The sequence below is a fragment of the Ascaphus truei genome, chromosome 4 (assembly GCF_040206685.1).
Source record: "Ascaphus truei isolate aAscTru1 chromosome 4, aAscTru1.hap1, whole genome shotgun sequence".
NCBI lineage: Eukaryota > Metazoa > Chordata > Amphibia > Anura > Ascaphidae > Ascaphus > Ascaphus truei.
This window is the reverse complement of record NC_134486.1, coordinates 107,810,294-107,831,030: the sequence shown is the minus strand read 5'-3', so window position 1 is coordinate 107,831,030 and position 20,737 is coordinate 107,810,294. Positions and strand designations below refer to the sequence as shown.

The 20,737-nt window shown below is 45.6% G+C and overlaps 1 protein-coding gene across 1 annotated transcript in view; it reads left to right on the top strand.

Moving 5' to 3' along the window:
- Positions 1-2,209: 2,209 nt before the first annotated feature.
- Positions 2,210-20,737, top strand: part of LOC142493003 (two pore channel protein 2-like) — a 79,914-nt gene continuing 61,386 nt past the window's right edge. The window contains exon 1 of the mRNA XM_075596362.1: positions 2,210-2,755. Within this exon, the coding sequence (XP_075452477.1) occupies positions 2,645-2,755 (111 nt within the window). The 5' untranslated portion in view covers positions 2,210-2,644. The remainder of the gene's footprint in view (positions 2,756-20,737) is intronic.

Below are 20,737 nucleotides of genomic sequence, written 5' to 3'. Positions count from 1 at the left end.
CAAAATTGTATTCCATATTCAAGGTGTTGTCTTACTAATGCTTTATAAAGGGGCATAATTATGTTTACTTCCCTTCCATCCATTGCCCGTTTAATGCAAGGTAAGATCTTGTACTGTATGCTTTTGCAGCTTCTGCATGACTTTTGGCACTATTGCTAAGCCTGCGGTCTACAAGCACTCCTAAGGCCCCGCTCACACAGCACGCTACACGATGTGCGTGCGCTTACGTGTGCATGCGCGTTCGGCACAGATTCCTGACGGCCAATGGTGGTGTTCAGTATTGAAACTACCATTGGCTGCAAAGTAAGGCATCGATGCTTCTGCAATTACGGGAGTCTTTTCAATCTGAGATCTCCAGCTGCAGCAGCGTGACATCAATTTCAGCAGCCAGTCAATGTCCAGACGTTTACATTGATTGGCTGCTGAAATTGGCCTGCATTTCAGCGGAGACCCTAGCAGCTTCATGCCTGGCTTTGGATATGGACATTATGGCTACAATTATGGACTTCAACTGCAGAACTTCCACCAGCATCACCCAGGGGCCAACTTCTCTTTCCAACCAACACATTGCCCTATACCCCCACCAGCCTCCGTGTTCTCCACCGCCAGCCTGCCTACTTTCATTGGCAACGAGCTGGGAAGGAAGTCCTTCTACTCCCAGCTGAGTCCCACTTTGCCAATCCTGCAGACTCTAAAGACTGACAGACAACAAGAGCAGACCCTCCTTTTCCATAGGCAATATTATTGGGGGATCTGGTCCATGAAGTACCCCCACTTTACCCTACACATCCCAAACTGGGAGCCAGCCACAAGTGATTGCAATGGTAACCCCTTCCTTGGCTCCAATGCAAAACCATTTAAACTTGGCACATGAAAATATTTTACTTTTCAAGTAAAATCACAAAAGTCATTTTTAAAAACAAATGTCTCATTCTGTGTGTTTAAGGTAGGAATGATCTTTTTTTTTTTTTTTACAGACCATTCGACTTTATCCACAAACACAAACTTCTTATGGTCATTTCCCTTTGAGAATGTTATTATAAAATCTACAGACACACACACACACAAACACACACTTCCTGGATGTCGCCTTGTGTCGGATCACACATCGCCCAGGAGAGAAGGCGCGCACACGCTGCGTCACGAAGTCCCCAGTGTGAACGCGGCCTAAATCTTTCTCCATCAAGGAATCCCCTATTCCTATTGGTTCTCGTGCCGCAGGAGATTTGAGCCGCCATACTGTGTACCCAACCGGGGCAGCTGCCAGCATGAGCTACAGAGGTATTTACCACGGGGTGCCTGGAGCTGAAGTTAATGGGGTTCAGCTCTGGTAACCCAGTTTCATAACTATCTACAAAAAAAAAGCTCCCTAGGTGAAAACACACCTTTAAAGCAGCAGTTCAAGCAATATCCTACAGGTGTTTTTTTTTTTAAATAAATCAGTTCTGTACTATGAGAAAATACTTGTAGCTTTTAAATAATTACAAAAAAATGTTTTAAAGACATTTTTAATGTTTCTAATGTAGGAAGCATTTCCAAAGTGACAGATCCCTTCCCCTTCTGATAGGCTCTGGCTCTTGAGCCCCGCCCTCTCTCTAGCAGTGCACCAATTGTATCTAGTAACTGCCCAGTCACTCATATTCCATGACTACATTGCCCAAAATGCTGTGCAAGAACTGAATTAAATAGCCCAGAGCAAAGCGATTGATTACAGGAGAAAGGATCAATCTGCAATTTAGCTAATCACTTGTCAGTGTGCAGATTGTATTGATGCACATATTGAATGGGGGGAAAAATATATATATATATTATTTTTTAAACGGCAGCTTGAACTGCAGCTTTTATGGTGAGACTACAAAAGAGACACACACCATGTTTCGCTCACTGTCTGGCAACAATTTGCAGAATGCTTCTGAAATTGCTAAATCTAATACTCATTTTGTGACATTATCAGCAAAATATTTAGTAAGTAAGCAAATCGGAAGAACATGCTAAAAAAATTGCAGCTGCGTTTGGAATAGCTTTGCAGATTTATAGTAAACTCTAAAATAAGTGAAACAAAAACAGATGAAAGCAGCTGCAAAACATCAGGCAAGAGCTGATCACTGCATTCAGATCACATTAATGCTGTAAAGAACAGATGTTAAGGTGGTTGCCGGCAGTGGAGAGATGTGGAACTTCATGGGATCCAATTCCTGTTCCCAGCTGAAGTTGTGGAGGAACCTACTGAATTATTGTTGCCATGTTGCTCTTGCCAAAATGAAGTTAAAACGGTCATATCACTGTGTCACGGTAACGGAAAGCAATGAGACACACAGCAAGTCTGATCAGTTTGTGTCAACAATAGGCATCACTTGCAACAATGGTCATCATCTTCTGCGGAAGGTGAAACCTGAGCTATTCCCTAATTCCTGCTGAGCTGTTTCCGCTGCATCACATGATGACAGCCAAACCCAGGCTCAAGCTGCAGGAGGGGAGCTGCAAGGGGATATAACTTGGAGCTGCACAACATACGCTGCAAAGGAAAATCAGACTTCTCACTCATCTGTAAAGTGTAGTGATAGAGAATAGACTTTGAATACAACAACTACAGCACTTTCTTCTGTTGGAAAGTTGATTGACCAGAAAGTGCATCCCGTTTAATATGCAGAAAATGGAAGAAGCTGAAGCAAAAAGTAACAGTGATATCAATTGGAGTGACAATCAAAGTGAAAAAGGAGGGAGCATCAGCGAAGAAGTGGGAAGTCCAGATAAGGTAGGAAATATCAGGGTGGATTTGGGTAGAAAGAAATTAAATGTGAATGGAGATTAATTAATCCGGAGCTGATCCCAGATTAGTAAAGGTGGTAGATGTTGATCACTTAATCCCCTCAGTACGAGTGGTTTGCAAAGCATGCAGTGGTTACATAAACCGTGTTAAATGAAATATGTTATTTGAGAGTTTCTGATGTGTGGATGATGGTGCCTAGCTATCCACAAACAATGCAATAAAGTCTGCATTTGGCGTTCATTATTCCTTAATGTAAATCTGCTGGGCTATGGGCTCTGGGGCTTGTTACCAAAATGTCCTTGCTGCAAAACTAGGGCAAAATATATTACAAAAAAAGGCAGAAAATGTATCAATGACAATTTACCTTGGTTCTCAACTGAATATATTGTTTTCACTTGATAAATATAGTGTTGTCTCTTGCACCAGATTTGCAACGAGGAAACATTGATAGACAAGTAACATTACTTTTTTGGTAGAGGCTATTTAGTAAATAGTTCGCTGAATAAGTAAGGGACTCGTTTGACCTTATTTAACCGGCAGCGGGTTAAATAAAAGACTTGTTCGGCCTGACCCAAATTTGCCAGCCTAATCCTTACCTTAACTCATCCAGCCTAAAACCCGTACCCTAGTATGCCAGCCTAATCACAATATGCCAGTCTAATCCATACCTTAACTCTGATGCCAGCCTAACCCGTACCCTATGCCAGCCTAATCACAATATGCCAGTCTAATCCTTACCTTAACTCTGATGCCAGCCTAACCCGTACCCTATGCCAGCCTAATCACAATATGCCAGTCTAATCCTTACCTTAACTCTGATGCCAGTCAAACCCGTACCCTATGCCAGCCTAATCACAATATTCCCGCCTAAGAACAATATGCCAGCCTAATCCTTATGTTAACCCCAGTATGCCAGCCTATTCCATACCTTAACCCTAGCGCACCAGCCTAATCCTAATGTTCCAGCCTAAGCGTAACACTAACATGCCAGCCTAACCCTTACGTTTACCAGCACACTAATTTAGGGAACAAAGGTGGTTCCAGAGCCGGCTGCTGGGTAAATAGGCCCTTCCTGTTTGTTTTTTTTTTTTATTTTAAATGTCCAAAAATCTTCAGTTTAATTTCACTTGTACATTTAAAATGAATGTTTTTTTTTTTTTTTTTTTTATAAAGTTCCACTTGCTTTCTGGGTTTTTTTAATTTTGAAATTGAGGTATAAAGCTCAGCATCAAACAGAATTGAAGCCATGCACAGCACTGCTGCTTTTAAATATTTTTCCTATAGGCTACTGTTTATCATGGAGTCTGGTTTGCTTTTGCCCATGGTCCCTGAAACACCTTTTACCCGTCGCTCACATAATGGAAATTGAAGTGAAGTGAGTTTTAGAAAAGTTAAGGACTTGCAGGCATTGGGGAGATCAATTTTTTATTTTTGGAAATCCATCCTTTTTACGACTAAAATAAATTTAAAGCACTCATGCCATATTACAGTATATACTGTACTTCTGACCTCCTTTTTAAGTTGATAGGTGGGAGCCAAAGTTTTACAATATTTTATTGAGATGTATAGGACATATGTATTATGGGTCACTTTAAGTGATTTTGTTGTTAAACAGACACAGAATAGCACGTTGAGACTGAATTTTTTTTTTTTAAAGAAAGGAAAGGAATACCGGAATATACCTAAGGCTTTGGACATGGTCAGGCAGATGGCGCTGAGGCAGCGGACTTACCCCCGGCACCCTTTATGAGGGCGGCTTTAGGAGGCGCTTCCGCTGTCGTGCGGAGGCGGAGGAGACATATCAATTTAAGATTTGGCGCTGAGGGGAGCGGAGGGCCGGTCACGTGAGCGGTTCGCCCCCAGACACGCCCCCGGACGGCGCGCGTACTAAGGCCAGGGAAAGCACACACTTTCCCACAGCCCCCACGCGCCTCCGCACGGCTGCAGTCTCTATGGAGTCAGCCTAATAAATAAACATGGGAAGGATGCTGATCCAGGGAGTAATCTGATTGTCCATATTTGGAGTCAGGAAGGAATTATTTTTTCTCCTTGTGAGGTATCATTGGACACTGTCACTGGGGTTTTTTGTTTGCCTTCCTCTGATTATACTGTACAGTATATACAAATACTGGATAAGTATCTGTCGTCTAAATCTAATATAGGTTGAACTTGATTAACATATGTTTTTTTTCAACCTCATCTACTATGTAAGTTAATGCATCTCTGTGTGCCAGTGTATAAAACAATTTGTATGTGTTGTGCGTTGTGTCTCCGTCAACATCTTTTTGACACACAAAAAAGAGCTAAATCAATCTGCACATTTTTGGAAAGGTTCAATTGTTGCTTCTTATTTTCTGGTATTATATAGGGTTGGTGTGTGTCAGGTAACAATGTTGATATTTGAAATATGCGCTGTGTGTAGCACCGTTGGCAGGATAGGTAGCAGAAGAAGCTGTATGCTACATCAGCGGTGGGATGCCGCCCCCTCACTCAGTGTGGGCCTAGAGAGATCGGTCTTAAAAAGAAGGTGGGTTAGCGGTAGAGATTGGAGAAATGCATTGGGTCTGTACACACAGCCAACCCCTTAGGCACACCACCTGGGGAGAGCCTAACTTTTGGTGCATACTATTAAAAAGATTTATCACCATTGGTCTCTAAAAAATTGGTAACAAAGACACAAAATAAATCTACCATACACTTAAATGGAAGATTTACTGTACATTCTCTCCCCCGACTTTGGAGGCAGAGAAGAGGTGAGTGCAACTGGAACTATGGTCAGCCAATTTGCCCGTGGGGCAGCTGAGCATAAGTAGGGGAGAGCGTCCAATGAACAACCTGCAGCGTGGAGGTGTAACAAGTGGGCAGTGTCCGGGTGGAGAGAGTGACAGTGGAGAGAAGCAACCTGTGTGAGCTGAGCGCACGTCCCTGTGCGTCCCGCACGCACCCGAGGTCGGCGCGAGGAGGGTTTACTTAGTGTTGGCGCAGGTTCGCACGTGCCTGCAATGCAGCGGTTACCTGGCGTGGCTGGCTGGAGACAACAAATGTGGCCTTACAGAGGGTATATACAAAAAAAGAGCTTATCATGAACTGCTTCCTTGAACGTCTCTGTCACTCGCATCCTGGGTTTATGCTGTCTCAGTGTCTGCAGATCACCGGGCAGCTGAAGTCAAAGTGGTGGAAATGGAAGTGACGATTTTACCCGAAACCTTACCAAATTCTTGGGAGGACTGGGAGGTCTCTTCTAAATGCTTCCCACGATAAAGTCAATTGCAGCACAGCATCACACCTTCGCGTTTCATGGCAGTATCCACTTTGACTCCCTGATGAATACCGCCACAAAACGCATAGGAGTGAAGCTGTGCTGCAATTGTTTTGATCGTTGGAAGCGTTAGATGAGACCTCCCAGTCCTCCAAAGAATTTGGTGAGGCTTCGGGTAAAATCGTCACTTCCATTTCCGCCACCATGACGTCGTCTGCCGAGAGATCTGCAGACACTGAGACAGCATGAACCCAGGATGCGAGTGACAGAGACGTTCCAGGGAACAGTTAACAATAAGCTCTTTTTAAAAAAATATATATAACTTCTCTAATGGCACATCTGTTTTTATTGATCATAACTTTTTTTTTTTGCGCTTATTCCAATTGTGTTATATGATTATGTCACGTGTATCACTGCTGTAAAGCGCTATGTACATAAATGGCCATAAATACATAGAGCTTTCCAAAATATACAGTATAGTAGATGGGGTCCCACATGGAACCTAACGCTCCTAGCAGCACCACCTTTGAAGTGTTCGAGAGGATCCAAACCATGACAGTTAGCCTTGTTTTGATACATAAAGTAATCCTTCCAAGATATATATACACACACACACAGAAAAGTATCCCACATGAAGCACTCGGGTGTACACAAAATATAACAAAATTTATTAGAAAAAAAAACCTCACAAAAACATATAATTAAACGGTCCCAAATCCTCCTAATGTGGTCCAGAAACCACATATAAACCTTGGTGTAGTAAATGCCGTATAGCAAAGATCAGTATAAGATACCCTGTGTAAAATATAACACACTAAACTCAGAGTGATAAGGCAAACAAATTGCCTTCCACCTGTGAGACCGGCCGGTCATGCGTGAGAAGCTACACTGGCGACACACTTTATTCGAGCTCGGCTAGTCCCACGAATTCGGGTATACCCGGGTGAATTGAGGTTTGTGACTGTTTTCTGCCCGAGTGCATTGAGGTATTTCCAAGCAGGGATTGAAGCATTTTATTCCCGCTGGCTGCAATACTGCACAGTATATATATATATACTGCATTACAATTCATGAATTTATGCCATCTCGTAGACACGCGAAGCATTGCAGCCTATTAAATCCTAATCATTATCATTTAACAGATTAGCCGCCCGTCAGCCAGGCATGAACCCAGGCTGGGAAGGCAAACACAACGGGGCTTGTCAGAGGTGAGGAGCGGCGCATTCCAGGTATCTGCCAGGTACATACTGGGTATTTGCTCGAATAAAGTGTGTCGGTGCAGTATAGGGCTAACTGGAGCTGAATAGTATGCCCTCGTTAAAATACACAAATGTACCAAGGGTCCTGCAAATCCAAGACATACTGTACTAGACCCTGTCCTCAGAATACATGAGAAATGTGGCGTGTAAACTCATGTGATGACAGAGAAAAGTAATATAAAGAGATGCAACATAAAGACACTCTATGTAGGACGTAGCAGCCTCTATGAAACAAAGAGAAATCAACTACAAACACTGCTGCAGACATGAGACAAAATTCAGCTGCCTGACAATCGGTGTAATATAAAGCAGATCTGATAATGTGCAGCGTCAAGTGAGTATTGCAGTATAGATACTGGTAGCCACGGAAGACTGATGGTGAACTGAATAAAAATAGATAATAACAAGGCAATACTTAGTCCAATATAATGCCTGCTATAACGAAGTTCAGAGAGGCCACAGTTCAGTCCTGCTTCCGATGTAAACACCATAGCCGCCGTCCATCCGCAAGATTGATCCGGTAAGTGCAGGAACAAGGAGGAGATCACGTGAGTACAAACAGGCCAAGGCGGACCCCGACGTACGTTTCGCCACCGCTTTGTCTAGGGGCTGGTCTCGCAGGTGGAAGGCAGATTGTATTGATACACATAATGGGAAAAAATGTTTTAATTTTTTTTTTTAAACGGCAGCTTGAACTGCAGCTTTAAGATGTGGGTGAGAAACTTTCGGCTTGCCGTGCTAACATTTTCTATGGGTTTAGCCAGCACTATGGTAACCGGATTTAAGCATCATGATTTCCAAGTGACGCCACATTTAATGGTACAAAGAACATAAGTAAATAAAAGACCTACCTTGTACATTATTTTTGTATATCTTTATTTATACAGCGCCATCCATGTACATAGCGCTTTACAGCAGTAACACACGTGACAATAGGAATAAGCACATCATACATAAAAGTAGAGTCCCTGCACCGAAGAGCTTACAATCAAATTCTGTTATACATTGCTAGGCATAAAGTATAGTAAAAAAGACGTCTAAACAAACACTGGAGAGAAAACAGTTTATTTCTTACTTTGTTCCTTCTAATAAATAGGGTTGCCAGATGGCTTCTCCAAAAATACTGGACACAATGGTGAAAGGTGCAACGCGCTCGAAACACACACACACACACACACAAACTTCTGCTCGATGCTCTAACCTTCTCTCCTTGGCCCCACTCCCAAGCTCCTGACATCTCTTGATTGGCTGCATTACCCAGCAGCAACTAATCAGGATGTAGGAAGCTTCCCAGCACCCTTGCAACAGCCCTGCTCTCTCCCTGCCAGGGTAATCTGGGGCCCCCCAAGCTGATCAGGTCGCTGTCCAGAGAGGTAATACCAAACACATACATGTCCAGTATTACCTCTAATTTTTTTTACTGGACAGTGTCCAAATTCACGTAGCACTGAACAGGACAGGCTTTTGGTGATCCTCAGATTCTTCTCATAGGTGTCAGCGCCTCCAGTCACAATAGGCTCCAGCAGAGCTGGAGGCAGTCCCTACCATGATAGTCTTTTCTCCTATACCTCTGCCCAATAGTCTGCGACTTAGGCAGAAGTATATAAAAAGGGATCTTTATTCAGGCAGCCACTGCAGATGTCATTACAGCGTATGCCTTGTGTTGGAGAATGGGTCCCAGACCCCTCGATGGTGCGGGCCTTCTGGCAATATTGAGGCCTTGTGTTCGGCACAGATCTTGGCTGCATCTCTCTACCCCAGGAGGGGAAGAGCTCCACTCCTTACCCGAGGAGGGGAAGGGCTTGACTGAAACAATTTGGAACACTTCCTCCCTAAGGGCTGGGACCCGCTGCACCCGGCGGTGCGGGCGGCCGCGTGAGTGCCACTCGCCATGTGATGGTGCCCTCCCGAGCCGGTCCCAGTCCATCCTCCCTGCAGGGCTCGCTACACGCTGTGACGCGTCAGCCGGCAGGGGATACAAGAGAATTGTAATCCCAAGCGGCGACGCATCACGTGGCGTGGCTGTGAGCCAATGAGGGGAGGAGGGGAGGTTTGGGGTAGCGGGGAGGCTTCGGGGAGAGGGAAAGCAGCTGCAGCTGCAGCACCAAGAGAGCCCCCCTGCTCCCTCCCGCAGACTCTCTCCTCATAGTCTGCAGTGTAAGCAGATGCACGGGGGGAACCCCTGGTAATGAGGAGAGGAGGAGGGGAGGCTTCGGGGAGCTGCAGGGAGCGGGACACATGTATTTACTACAGCTGATGTCCTCGCACGCATTTACATGCAGGGCCTGGGGGACGGGGCCCGGCTTCAGGGCAAACTGAAGGGGGGGGGGGTGGATGGGACGGGATTTGACTTGACTTTACAGCACCCGATTAAACTGTGCAGATATGTCAATGGATATTCCACTCCAGCACACGGACACACGTCATGGCCGCGCCCCCCTCGTCATGGCCCCGCCCACCCAACCGTTTGCTCACCCCCCTCCCCCCCGCTCCGAAAAAAGTTTCCTGCAAGCAAGACAGCCGTGCGGACGCGTGCAATGGGGCCTTAGCCTAAGGCTCAGAGGGGAAGGGCACAGGTTCTGCACCAGGATTGGTTGTACACAGACTCCCATTCACCCCCACTCCTGTCACTCAGAGAGGCAGCATGAGGAGGGGTAAACCCTCAGGATAGCCTGTCACAGCCTGTAGTTATCAGAACTTATGCAACAGGAAGGTAGAAAGATAGTTTGGACCAGTCATGGCTCTATACAGAAAGTCCGGTTCAATACCGGACACCTGGCAACCCTACCAATAACTGTTATCATCCATACAGAATCATGTACGTTTCAATCTTAGCACCTTATTTAAAATATTCTGCTCAATATAATGCACGATTTTCTTAAGACAAACACAATTGTGCTACATAAATAGTCTTCATCTGCCTAGTGGCTACTTTATTCTATCTATGTGCAGTTTTCTAATTCTGAAATACCAAACCTGGAAGGCTAGATTCCACATATAATAAAAACAGGGTGGCAAAGACTTGGACCAGCTTCAAAAATGTGTGAGTCAAGCAGCATGAAATGATTCGCTAAGGCGGGCTATTGTTCAGTGATAATCAGAATGCTGTAGATGTTCCTTTTTTATTCTTATTTCTGTAGAATGATTACATGAAGATTATAGATTACCTAAGGTTGGTGTATTAGACAACAATCTCACATATCTGTTAATAACTGTGCACTGCAAGCTGGGGCAAATGATTTTCTAAGTACTGGACACAGTTCAGTAGCATAATCATTAATAAGGAGCGGTCCCAAGCTCATTTACAAGCTGCATCTGATCTGATCAGCAGTGGATAGGGATCTATCACGTGAATTAATGGTTTACTATTTTGGGAAATTCTGGAATGGAGGAATATATATTGGGAGCTTTAACCTTTATTCACCTCTGTAATTAAAATCCGAGAGATTTGTGGTTGGTGATTTATAAGATCCACGTTGATTTATTCTATTTAACTATATAACTATTTATAGTTAGGAAAGTCCAACCTATATATGTACATAGAAAAAAGTGGATAAGAACCCCCATATCAGTGTATCTGAGCAAAACTTGAAATAAAGTCCAATACTACTTTGAAAAGATAATTGATAAGAGAATCTGAATGAAGGGTATACGAATCCTATGCTTCCCTTAATTAAAGCGGTGAGTAATATATCTCCCTATGCCTGTAAATGAAGTGCCACATAAAGCCAATGAGCACAGCATGAATCTCAATAGCACAGCCTACTGAGGGAATAGAGATAGAATCCAGACAGGAAAAGCCGGTGCAGTGCCCGAAAAAAACAACCCTGAACGTGGTGACCAATTAGAGCATTTATTGGTTAAAAAACATCAAGGTAGAGTCTTGACAGAATTGATCAGACACTACATGTTTCCATATTTGAATGAACCATACGGATTTCCCAAGCATACAGTACTCGCTATTACTACAGGGTTTTTGGAGCACCGGACCTGTGGGCTATCTTAGCCCACTTTCACTGACATTTACTGAGGGAATAGGAACAGTAACCCCCCAATGCTAATGATTTGACGTACCCGAATACAGGTAATCCCCCCCATCTCCAGATAGAGGGTGTGACGGTAACTTTGTGACAGGCTATAATAATACACCAAAAATACCTAGGTTGAACTGAACGAGGCTTAGATATAAATAAATATAGTTTATTCCTTGAAAAAGTGAACACAACAAGATATAGACACTTACTTAAGATGGAATGATGAAACACTCAAATCTGGACTGGCAGTTCATACAGCAATCTTCAAAATCACCAAAGACACGAACAACATAGAGCATAGGCTGAGACTCATTTTTATACCATCTCAAACCCATCTCTTAACCCTAAGCGCCTAGCTGGCTAGCAGGCTCCTTTGAAGTAGAATCTTTAAGTGTGAAGTATGACACTTACAAACCACTCAACTTCTTTGTTCCTGGCCCTAGTGTAAACAATCAGGGCGGTTAACCTTTGATCAGAGGGCTTAGGCTAAACCATCCGGCTGCCCTTCCTGACCTATTGGCATAGCAAATGGGGTCTGCATCCTCATCTCAGATCCAAAATACTATACACAGTTTAATATCTTCACATATTAATAAGTTCCGTTCTGGTGGGCTCAGTGGGTCGAAACCTGCCAGTTTTTTATGCCTACAGTGACTCTACATAGTGGCCAAATTTCAACTCTCTGCGACCTCCAGAACCAGAGATACATAAATGCACTTTAAAACATTTTTAAAATACAGGATTCGTCCCTTTAAAAATGAATCTCTGCTTTTCACTCTTTCCCCATTGAAAACAACGGGCTCCATCGCCATAGGCTTCAATGGAGCAACTCCGCCGTTGCAGTCAATGGAGTTCCCCGTCATAGACTTTCAATGGCGAAACCGCCGCCATTGAAGTCTATGGGAAAAACCACAAATCTTTACATTCGTCCATACTCTGTCTGGTTGTTCCGAGAGGGTTGGGAAGGGCCATGCATTAATGCAGGAACCTTGGCTACATGCCACCCAAATCCCAGCCCTCTGGTCCTTCCAGAACCGGAGATATGGACTTACACTTTATACTATTTCACACTTAGCCGTTTTACCGCCACGCGACTTTTCCCCATTGGAATCAATGGCCGGCGCCGTCATAGACAATGCATGGGCGCACGCCGCCATTGGATTCAATGGGGCCTCCGCTCCGCCATTAAAGTCAATGGTGCGACCCTCCTCCGCTCGACCCTTTACGGGGGTCCCTCATTCCCGGACCCTGTGGGGGTCCCTAGGGGCTAGGGGCAACAAGAATTTTATTCCCAGGTGCCCTAGAACCCAAGATTCCCACGCCAATTGTCGTTGAACTTGACCAAAGTGATTAAACTCTTTTTCAAGACATTGTATCCGCTTTAGCGGTCTGCGGTTTGGATGGCTGCCAACCTGTTCCTCGAGGCCGGCGTCGAGGAATCCTCATTGAAGTCAATGGCCCCATTGATTTACAATGGGAAACCTCCGCTCCTCCTCTCGGATGCCACCTGCTGGTCGTCGCTGGAAAACAGGCCCAAAACCGCTACTTCTGCCATTGGAAACATTGAGCCCCAATGGCGACCTATGGGACTCTGCAAAATGGTGCCTGAAAAGTCGGGAACATGGAACAAAGGGCTATAAACACTGAGTTAACCTTAACCCTTTCCCTCCCGCATTAATCCCAGTGTATGTGTTGGTGCAAACACTGGAACAGAAACAATACATTTGAACAGGGGAATATACATTAGGATGCTGAAGCAAGGTAAAAACACATTACTGGACCGCAGTCCAGTTAACCCCTTGCCTCCCAAGTGAGAGCAGGGGGTGGCCAAATGGGTGTAACCCCTTTAATCCCGGGCCAAACCCCCTCTCCCTTGACAATGGGCAAATGCAGAGTCAGCAAATAGTGCAGGCAAACAGGCATGAAAAACAAGGAAAAGAGAAAACTAGTTCTCACAAATATGTCCACAGGGAGCTCAATCGCGTGGATCCGGAGACGAAGAAATCGGCAAAAAAGGTGAGATGAGTGGAGCACAGCACCAGAAGGAAGCAGCCAGACTTGACAAAAATGTAAATATTCTGTATTCGACCAAGGCCAGATGTAAAAGGCAAGGAAAACCTCTGACTCGTTTTGCACCAAGCACAGGTGCTTTGTCAACGAGTACATATACACAAAAGGGGAAAAAAAAGTCTTGCTTTATAAAGTAAAGTCATTCTTATCATTCGTTAATAGCCTCATGTTCATATAGATCTCTGGTTAAGCAATCCTGCTTTTGATTTTTTCCCCCTCAAATTGAGATTTAACTGAGGCCGTGGGGCATTTCATTAAACCTGCCATATCGTTTGATCGGGGGTTTTTTTCTTACTTCCCTGAAACAATTGGTCTCTTGGAAAAGAACCAGTATAAGAAAAATTCTTGTCACTCCATAACCCATAGGCTTCGTTTATAGTGTAGGCGCACACAACGGAGTGTATGGCATCACCCGCGCCTTTCGCAAGAGCGATCAGTGCATTCTGATGGAGAGGCGTGGCCGTGACATCACGAATCTGGTTCGCCCTCATTGGCTAAACCGCTAACGTGATGCGGGTAAAAAAAACAATAATTTATCTGTTAATGTTAAGAATATTGCCAGTCCGATGGTTACTGCATTTTGTTCCCGTCGCACGCGCCATCACGTACACTATAATCACGGCCTTAGCATGCTCTCTTAAATTATCAATTGGGTTACTCGCATAAATCCAATGTCCCAAACATTAGGAAGTTCCACTGGCGTCTGGGGCTTCACAAAGCCCATGAATCAAGTCAAAAACATGACGACGTAGCACTCTGTGCAGGAAGGCAAGCTTGAGAAACGCCCCACACAAAGTCCCATAGCAAAAGTTGAAAACTTTAAACTTTATTCACAAACATCTATTAAATAATGTACATGGATCCACACTAGAGCCCAACGCATTTCACGCTGCCCACAACGCTTCATCAGAGGCTCCATAAATTAATCCGATAAATAGACCATCTCATTTCAGATAAACTGAGACCTAGAAGAGAGGCTGGTAGATCCAGAGTCAGTTTTGAGACAGATTATAGTTTGAAATACTGTATCTACAAATCCTACATTTGGATCACACATTGGAACATGTGGTGAACAAAGGGTGTTATTTTAGTACTAGAAGAGCTTTGACTCTTTGGAATATACTGGTTTGTACAAGCACGATCACAAAAAAAAAACCCAACTTATTCTATCAAACAATACATCAATTGTAACTTGGTAAACACAGGTTATCTTCTTACCTGCGTGTGTGTGATACAGTGTATTGGTCGTACAACTAGACATTCAACAGACAATGTCAGACATTTAGAACAGGCTGATGTGAGTTTTCCTGAGTCAAGGCCTTTTTCTACTCTACACAATTTCAGGTTTGTAATTTTTTTTTTCATTTCAAGGTCTAGAGAGGATCATACTTGGTAGGCTATAAGAGGTGGAGACACTTAAATTAATTAATGTCAGAGGGAAGTGCTTTGGGTTTTTGAATGAAGTACTAGAATTCCAGAATGCTTGAACAAGGAGTGGGATGTTTCACACTTATATAAATAAAGAGTCCCGTAAACACTGGGTTAACCAGTGTCTTTTCCTCCTTTGTTTTGCTCTAACTCTCATCATTATCATTCCAAGCAATAATTGTTTTTTTTTAAGTTAATGTTTTCCTTGAAATTGAATATTGGAACATGTAGGATGCCTCAGTAATAGGCAGTCTATATCTTCATTATGTTTCTTTAAATGGAGTTCAGTATATTTGAGTCCTATTATTCTATCTATCTATCTATCATATGTTATCTGTACCGTGTTAGCCGAACTTAATAATAAAAAATGAATAGACGATACTGTTCTGTGGCTAACGAAATGCTTTTATTTGTGCGAGCGTGCGAGATACACTCATCTCTTCATCCGGCGATGTTACAATGAATAAAGCAAGAAAGAATTTTACTTAAAAACAGTGCATCCTGGGGGGACTTCCGATGACGTCACCCGGTATGGACTGGTAGAAGAGGAGCTCCAGAGACCCGCGAGCTAATTCACGCAATAACCCGCACTTTCCCCTAAAATTACCGGCTTATATTGGTCTCCCTTGAAAGGTGAACCGAGGGGCAATGTCCAAAACAAAAAAAACGGCCAATCAGGGAGTAACAAAGTACTTCTCGCCACATCAACGGGCTAAAGAGGGCACAATGGATCCCCAAGATGGCGCCGCGCCTCATGGCGCCTCGTCGCAATCGGGGAAGAAATCCCAGCCGAAGGAGCACCCTCCAACAAGCCCTGAACACCCCATAACCCGCACATACCTTGAGGAATTACTGGCAGCAATGTCAGCAACACTCCAATCCTCCTTGCAAACGGAACTCAGGACAGCAGTGAGCGACATAAGAAAAGAAATCTCGGGGCTTACTGAAAAAACAACCACCCTAGAGAACAAGCTCACTGAATCCCTGCAACGGCAGAGTGAAGCGGAGGAATAGATTGGCCGCCTAGGAGAGGAGATTACCCTCCTTAAAGAAGGAATGGAGGAGCAAGAAAACCGCCAAAATATTCGCGTCCGGAACGTCCCTGAGTCAATCTCACAAGAACACCTCCGTCCCTATCTCCTGGAGCTCTTTACCTCGGTATGCGGGGAGCTGGAGGAAAATGAGGTCGAGATGGACAGGGCTCATCGTGCCCTGGGACCTAAATCTGACGATCCAAAGCGGAGAAGAGACATTATAATAAAAATGCACAACTACACAACAAAAGAAAAGATTATTGCGGCCTGCCGAGACTTGGGCGAAATAAACTTTCAAAATGAAACCCTCCAGGTTTATAATGATCTCTCGAAGGCAACAAGGGATCGCAGACGGGAGCTTAAACCACTGACTAGCCTGCTACGTGAGAAGGGAATCCAATATCGATGGGGCTTTCCTTTCAGACCCATGGTCAATAAAAACGGAAAGTTCCTATCTCTGAGATACCCCTGGGACATGGCTCCCTTTGCCCGGGCACTGGGTTTAACTCCGCCACAATCGTGGTCAGCGACCCACCCGGCCGCAGAGGGAACCGCAGGAGACCCACCTCGAACCTCCGAAAGGATTGCGGCCTTTCACCACAGAGACAAGTAATGGCTGCCGCGGCATCCATACAAGCTCCACACACGGACCTAGAAGAAGAAAAACGTCTCCACTTACCCTAAAGGACCCCTCACCGGGTTGAAGCCCTGCCGGAGAACGAGCCATCGACCTTCCCTGGACGCTGAAGCAGGATATCTCCCCCACGTGAAGCCACACGTCACCTGTTCCCGCGATGGTTCCTGAGATGTCCCGTCCACCGCCTGAAAGGCCGAGCGCGATCGGAGGAGCCGTCCCGAGCTGCAGGATCGCTGACCCTCCCACTTCCAGAACCGGAGGGGAGGCCTGACTCCGTCCCTCCGCCATTGCGTTCTTCTGTTCTTCTGACCCTCCACAGTTTTAGGTTTCCGCCCCTCCTTCCCCCGGTTGTCTCAGCTTCTCGAAGCGATGCCCCGTCCGATGTGGGGGGGGGGAGCGGGGACTCCCAGTTTACCCCCAGTGCCCCGCTTGTTTGTTAACGGGTCGTCGGACACCGAGTCACATGGGTCTCGCCGATTTGTAGGGCTGGAGAGGACCGGAGCCCGGGACGCTGAGCCGCCCGCTATCAGGTGCAGCCAAACCGTTCTAGTTGGACAAGGTATAAATTAAACTATAGTTCATGTTCCGGAGTGTGTAAGTAAAATGTTAAGTTGCCATATTTCAAAGGCCACCCCCCCCCTTTTCCACGCTCACCCCCTACCATGCATCCCTCCCATCCCCCCCCACAATCAGAGATCAGTGGGCAGAGGGACTGATAAAGACGCGCTCACTGGTTGTCAGAATGTTTAAAACACGCTAGTATTGCAAGATGGTACACTGAATGTATACCAAAAGGTTTGAAATGTAACTTTGGCCTCCCCCCCCATCCCTCTCCGCCCCCCCTCTCCCCCCCTCTCCCCCTTTCCAACCTACCCCTTCCCCCTCCCCCCTCCACCCTCCCCTTTCCCCTTCTTACACCCCTACTAACAAGGCTGCCTATAATACCATCCATATGTGATATTAGCAGAAAAAGTACTCAGATGAATCTATTATGCAAAGTGATGCTGAAGATACTTTCACTAGGTATCAAATTGTTTAAAGCACATCAATAGTGCAGATAAAAGGTCTGAAACGTTTGAAATGTGACTCTGGCCTCCCTCCCTCCTTCCCTCCCCACTCTTCCCACCCCACCCCCCTCCCCCCCTCCCTCCCACCTTCCCTCCCACCTCCCTCCTTCCCCCTCCCCCCCTTCCCCCATCCACACCCCTATTATCAAGGTTGTCCATAATGTTAACCGCTTGGCATGTCATCGGAAAAGGTACCTAGATGAACCCTTTACGCAGAGAAACTGCTGAAAACACACCCTCTGGTCATCAAAATGCTTGAAATCTGTCAAAGGTGCAAAACTGTACCCAAATGTATACCCCAAGGCTTGAAGTGTGGCTTTGACAACCCCCCTCCCCCCCCTCTTTCCCGTTCCCCCCTCAGTCACCTCCTCCCACCCCCTTCCCCCCGTCCCTTGCTCCCCCCCTCTCCCCTCCCCCATTATCAAAGTTGTGCATATTGCCATCCACCGGATATGTCAGCGGTGAAAGTACTTAACAGTTAAATCCGACACATGATGTGATTGGTGAAGGTCCACTCACTGGTTATCAAAATGCTTAAAATCCGACAATAATGCAAGACTGTACATCAAAGGTTTACTTCAAGGTTTGAAATAGGACTTTGGCTTCCCCCCCTCCCCCCGCTCCCCCCCTCCACCGATCCCCCTCCTCTCACTTCCACCCGTCCATCCCCTTAAAGGGACCCCTCAGACAGGGTAGCTAGACTAGTAGCAACACACACCCCCTGCCCCGGAGAGTGCTACCCTAGTCAGTTAAAGCTGTTAAACTAACCCATGGATCAAATACGATCATTCCAAATGCCAGGTTGCCATATTTAGCTTCTAATGCAAATATTGCTTTACCGGTGAATAATGATCCTTACACTACACGCCCCACGGTAGAAACAGTAGTAGAAAAAGGGCCCCGGGTGTCCCACTCCCTCCCCAGCCCCCACCCCTACCTAACCCCTGTCCCTCCCTCCTCCCCCCTCCCCGCCTAAGAGATATTGTTAAAGAAATTGTATGGTAACATACGAGAAAGGGGAAAGAGTGTTAAGTTAACTTAGTAGAGGGTCTGGATCCCTCTGACGTCCAACGGCTGACGAGGCCGGAACCACCCCTGAAGGGCCTTTTTTGCCCAAGTGCCGGTCGCCCATACAGTAGGACTGGCAATACTTTGTTAAGGTCTATGGTAGACCTCATTACTTCTTTTCTTCATCTGCTGACCCTGTCCCAGCAGATCTTTGCTCTATCCTCCTCTATTCCCGCCCACACCCTTCCTCCTCGGCCCAATACACCTGTTCTGAACAAAAAAGGCGCCCACCCTCCATGTTTGCTGAAACATACACTAGACTCGGGTCTACTGGATCACGACCTCCCCAGTGGGAAAGGAGAGGTCTTATGGTTCTATCTAAAAAAGAGTCCGAATGGCTAGCCCAACCATGATTAAGCTATTGGCCACAGCTCTACAAATAGGATAATTGAATCTAAATGAGGGGTGAATATAGTAGTACCCTTATGATAGTGACGTGTTCCCATGATGAAGCACTCCTGTGCGAAACGCAATGATTTCATCGCATTACGCTTTCACGTCATCACGCATACGGGGCGGAACCTCCCGATCAGCTGCGAGCGGCACCGCTGCTTGGTTGTTTGAGCAGAGGATTCCCCTGTTTGGCGTCCTTACACGCGGCCGCGTGTGGGACGTTTCAGCGGTATACAGTACTAGCTGTTGAGCAGTTTAGTTTGGCATATCCTCCTCCCGAGTGCTGCGAACGGAAGTCCAGTGACCAGGCTCGCTGGGCCCCATCTGTATACCATCTTTGAACTCATTTATTCTCACCCGAGACTGCGGGGAGCCTGCCTTTTATTATATCTCATGTGAGTTTGCTATATGTGTTTGTGTGTCTCCAATACACCTGTTTTTCAATTCACTTTGGTGTGCTGTCTCCCTTTCTCTCCCTCTCCCTCTCCCTGCATGGAGTGCTACGTCGTCATGTTTTTGTCCTGGAAAAGAAACCCTAGTTCAGCATAAATTCAGATTTGGATTTTTAAGGAAGTGAAAATTCCTACCAGCAGTGTCGCTGTTGAGACCCAATTAATGAAGGCAAAGCCACTTTGATGCCCAGTGTTTTCTTCGCTGATTAGATGTTTGATTAGCTGTTATGTTTGGTGGTCGCATGATAATATCATGAGATATTCAGCATTTTAATAAATCTGGCACTTAAGAGGTTAATGTTACTTGCAAATTGACTTAAAAGACGCAATCCATGTCAGGTTTAAAAAAAAAAAAAAAAAAATTAAATACAGGAATGAAGCAGGGGGTCTCCGGAGCTGAACCCCATACATTTCTGCTCCTGGTACCCCCTGTTTCCGGAGGTACTTACCTCTGTAGGGGGTGCCGGTAGCCACTACAGAGTTCACTATACTGTGTGTCTGTTTTTCAAAGCTCCCGGGCCCTGCAGACCAATAGGAAGCAGTGACATCATAAGGTGCGGCTTCCCATTGGCCCATGCGATGAGGAAGCTGGAAACTGCAGGGGATACCGACACCCCCTTTGGATCCAAGTATCTCCGAAGCAGGGGTCCCCAGACCTGAAATGAATGGGGTTATGTTTCAAAGATCCCCTGCTTCAATTCTGTATTCAAATGAAGAAAAAAACAACCAAAAAACTAGGATTACTCCTTTTTTTAAACTTTTATTTTTTTTATGGCGTGTCAAATCATTCTAGTTTTATGTGGTTGTCCAGAAACTTAGGTTACCTGGGGTCAACACCTGGATTGCCAAGTAGGGGGGTTGAAATATGGCATCACAATTCTTCTCTGACGGTAGAGATAAGAAGAACAAAAAAGGGTGTGTGTGCCGAGCACTCGCATTTTAAGTGAAACCTCTTTGTGTTTTGTCACCGTTTCTTCACAGAAATTGTATTTGTGAGGGTGATTTCAATGAAAAATCAAAACACAATTTCAGTGACCAAACGCAAAGACGTGTGACTAAGGCCGAGTCCATAGACGGACAGGCCGTGCTGAGGCGTGCGGACGCTCCGCGCTGAGCCCCTGCATCCTCAATGAGGATGCCTTGAGAGGGGGCTCACGCGAGCGTCCGCAGGCATGCTGACGAGTTGGAGGTTTCAGCCGAACGCCAAGCTGTTTTTCAGCGCACTGTCGGCTGAAAACCTCCAATCACAGCACAGCAGCGTCAACG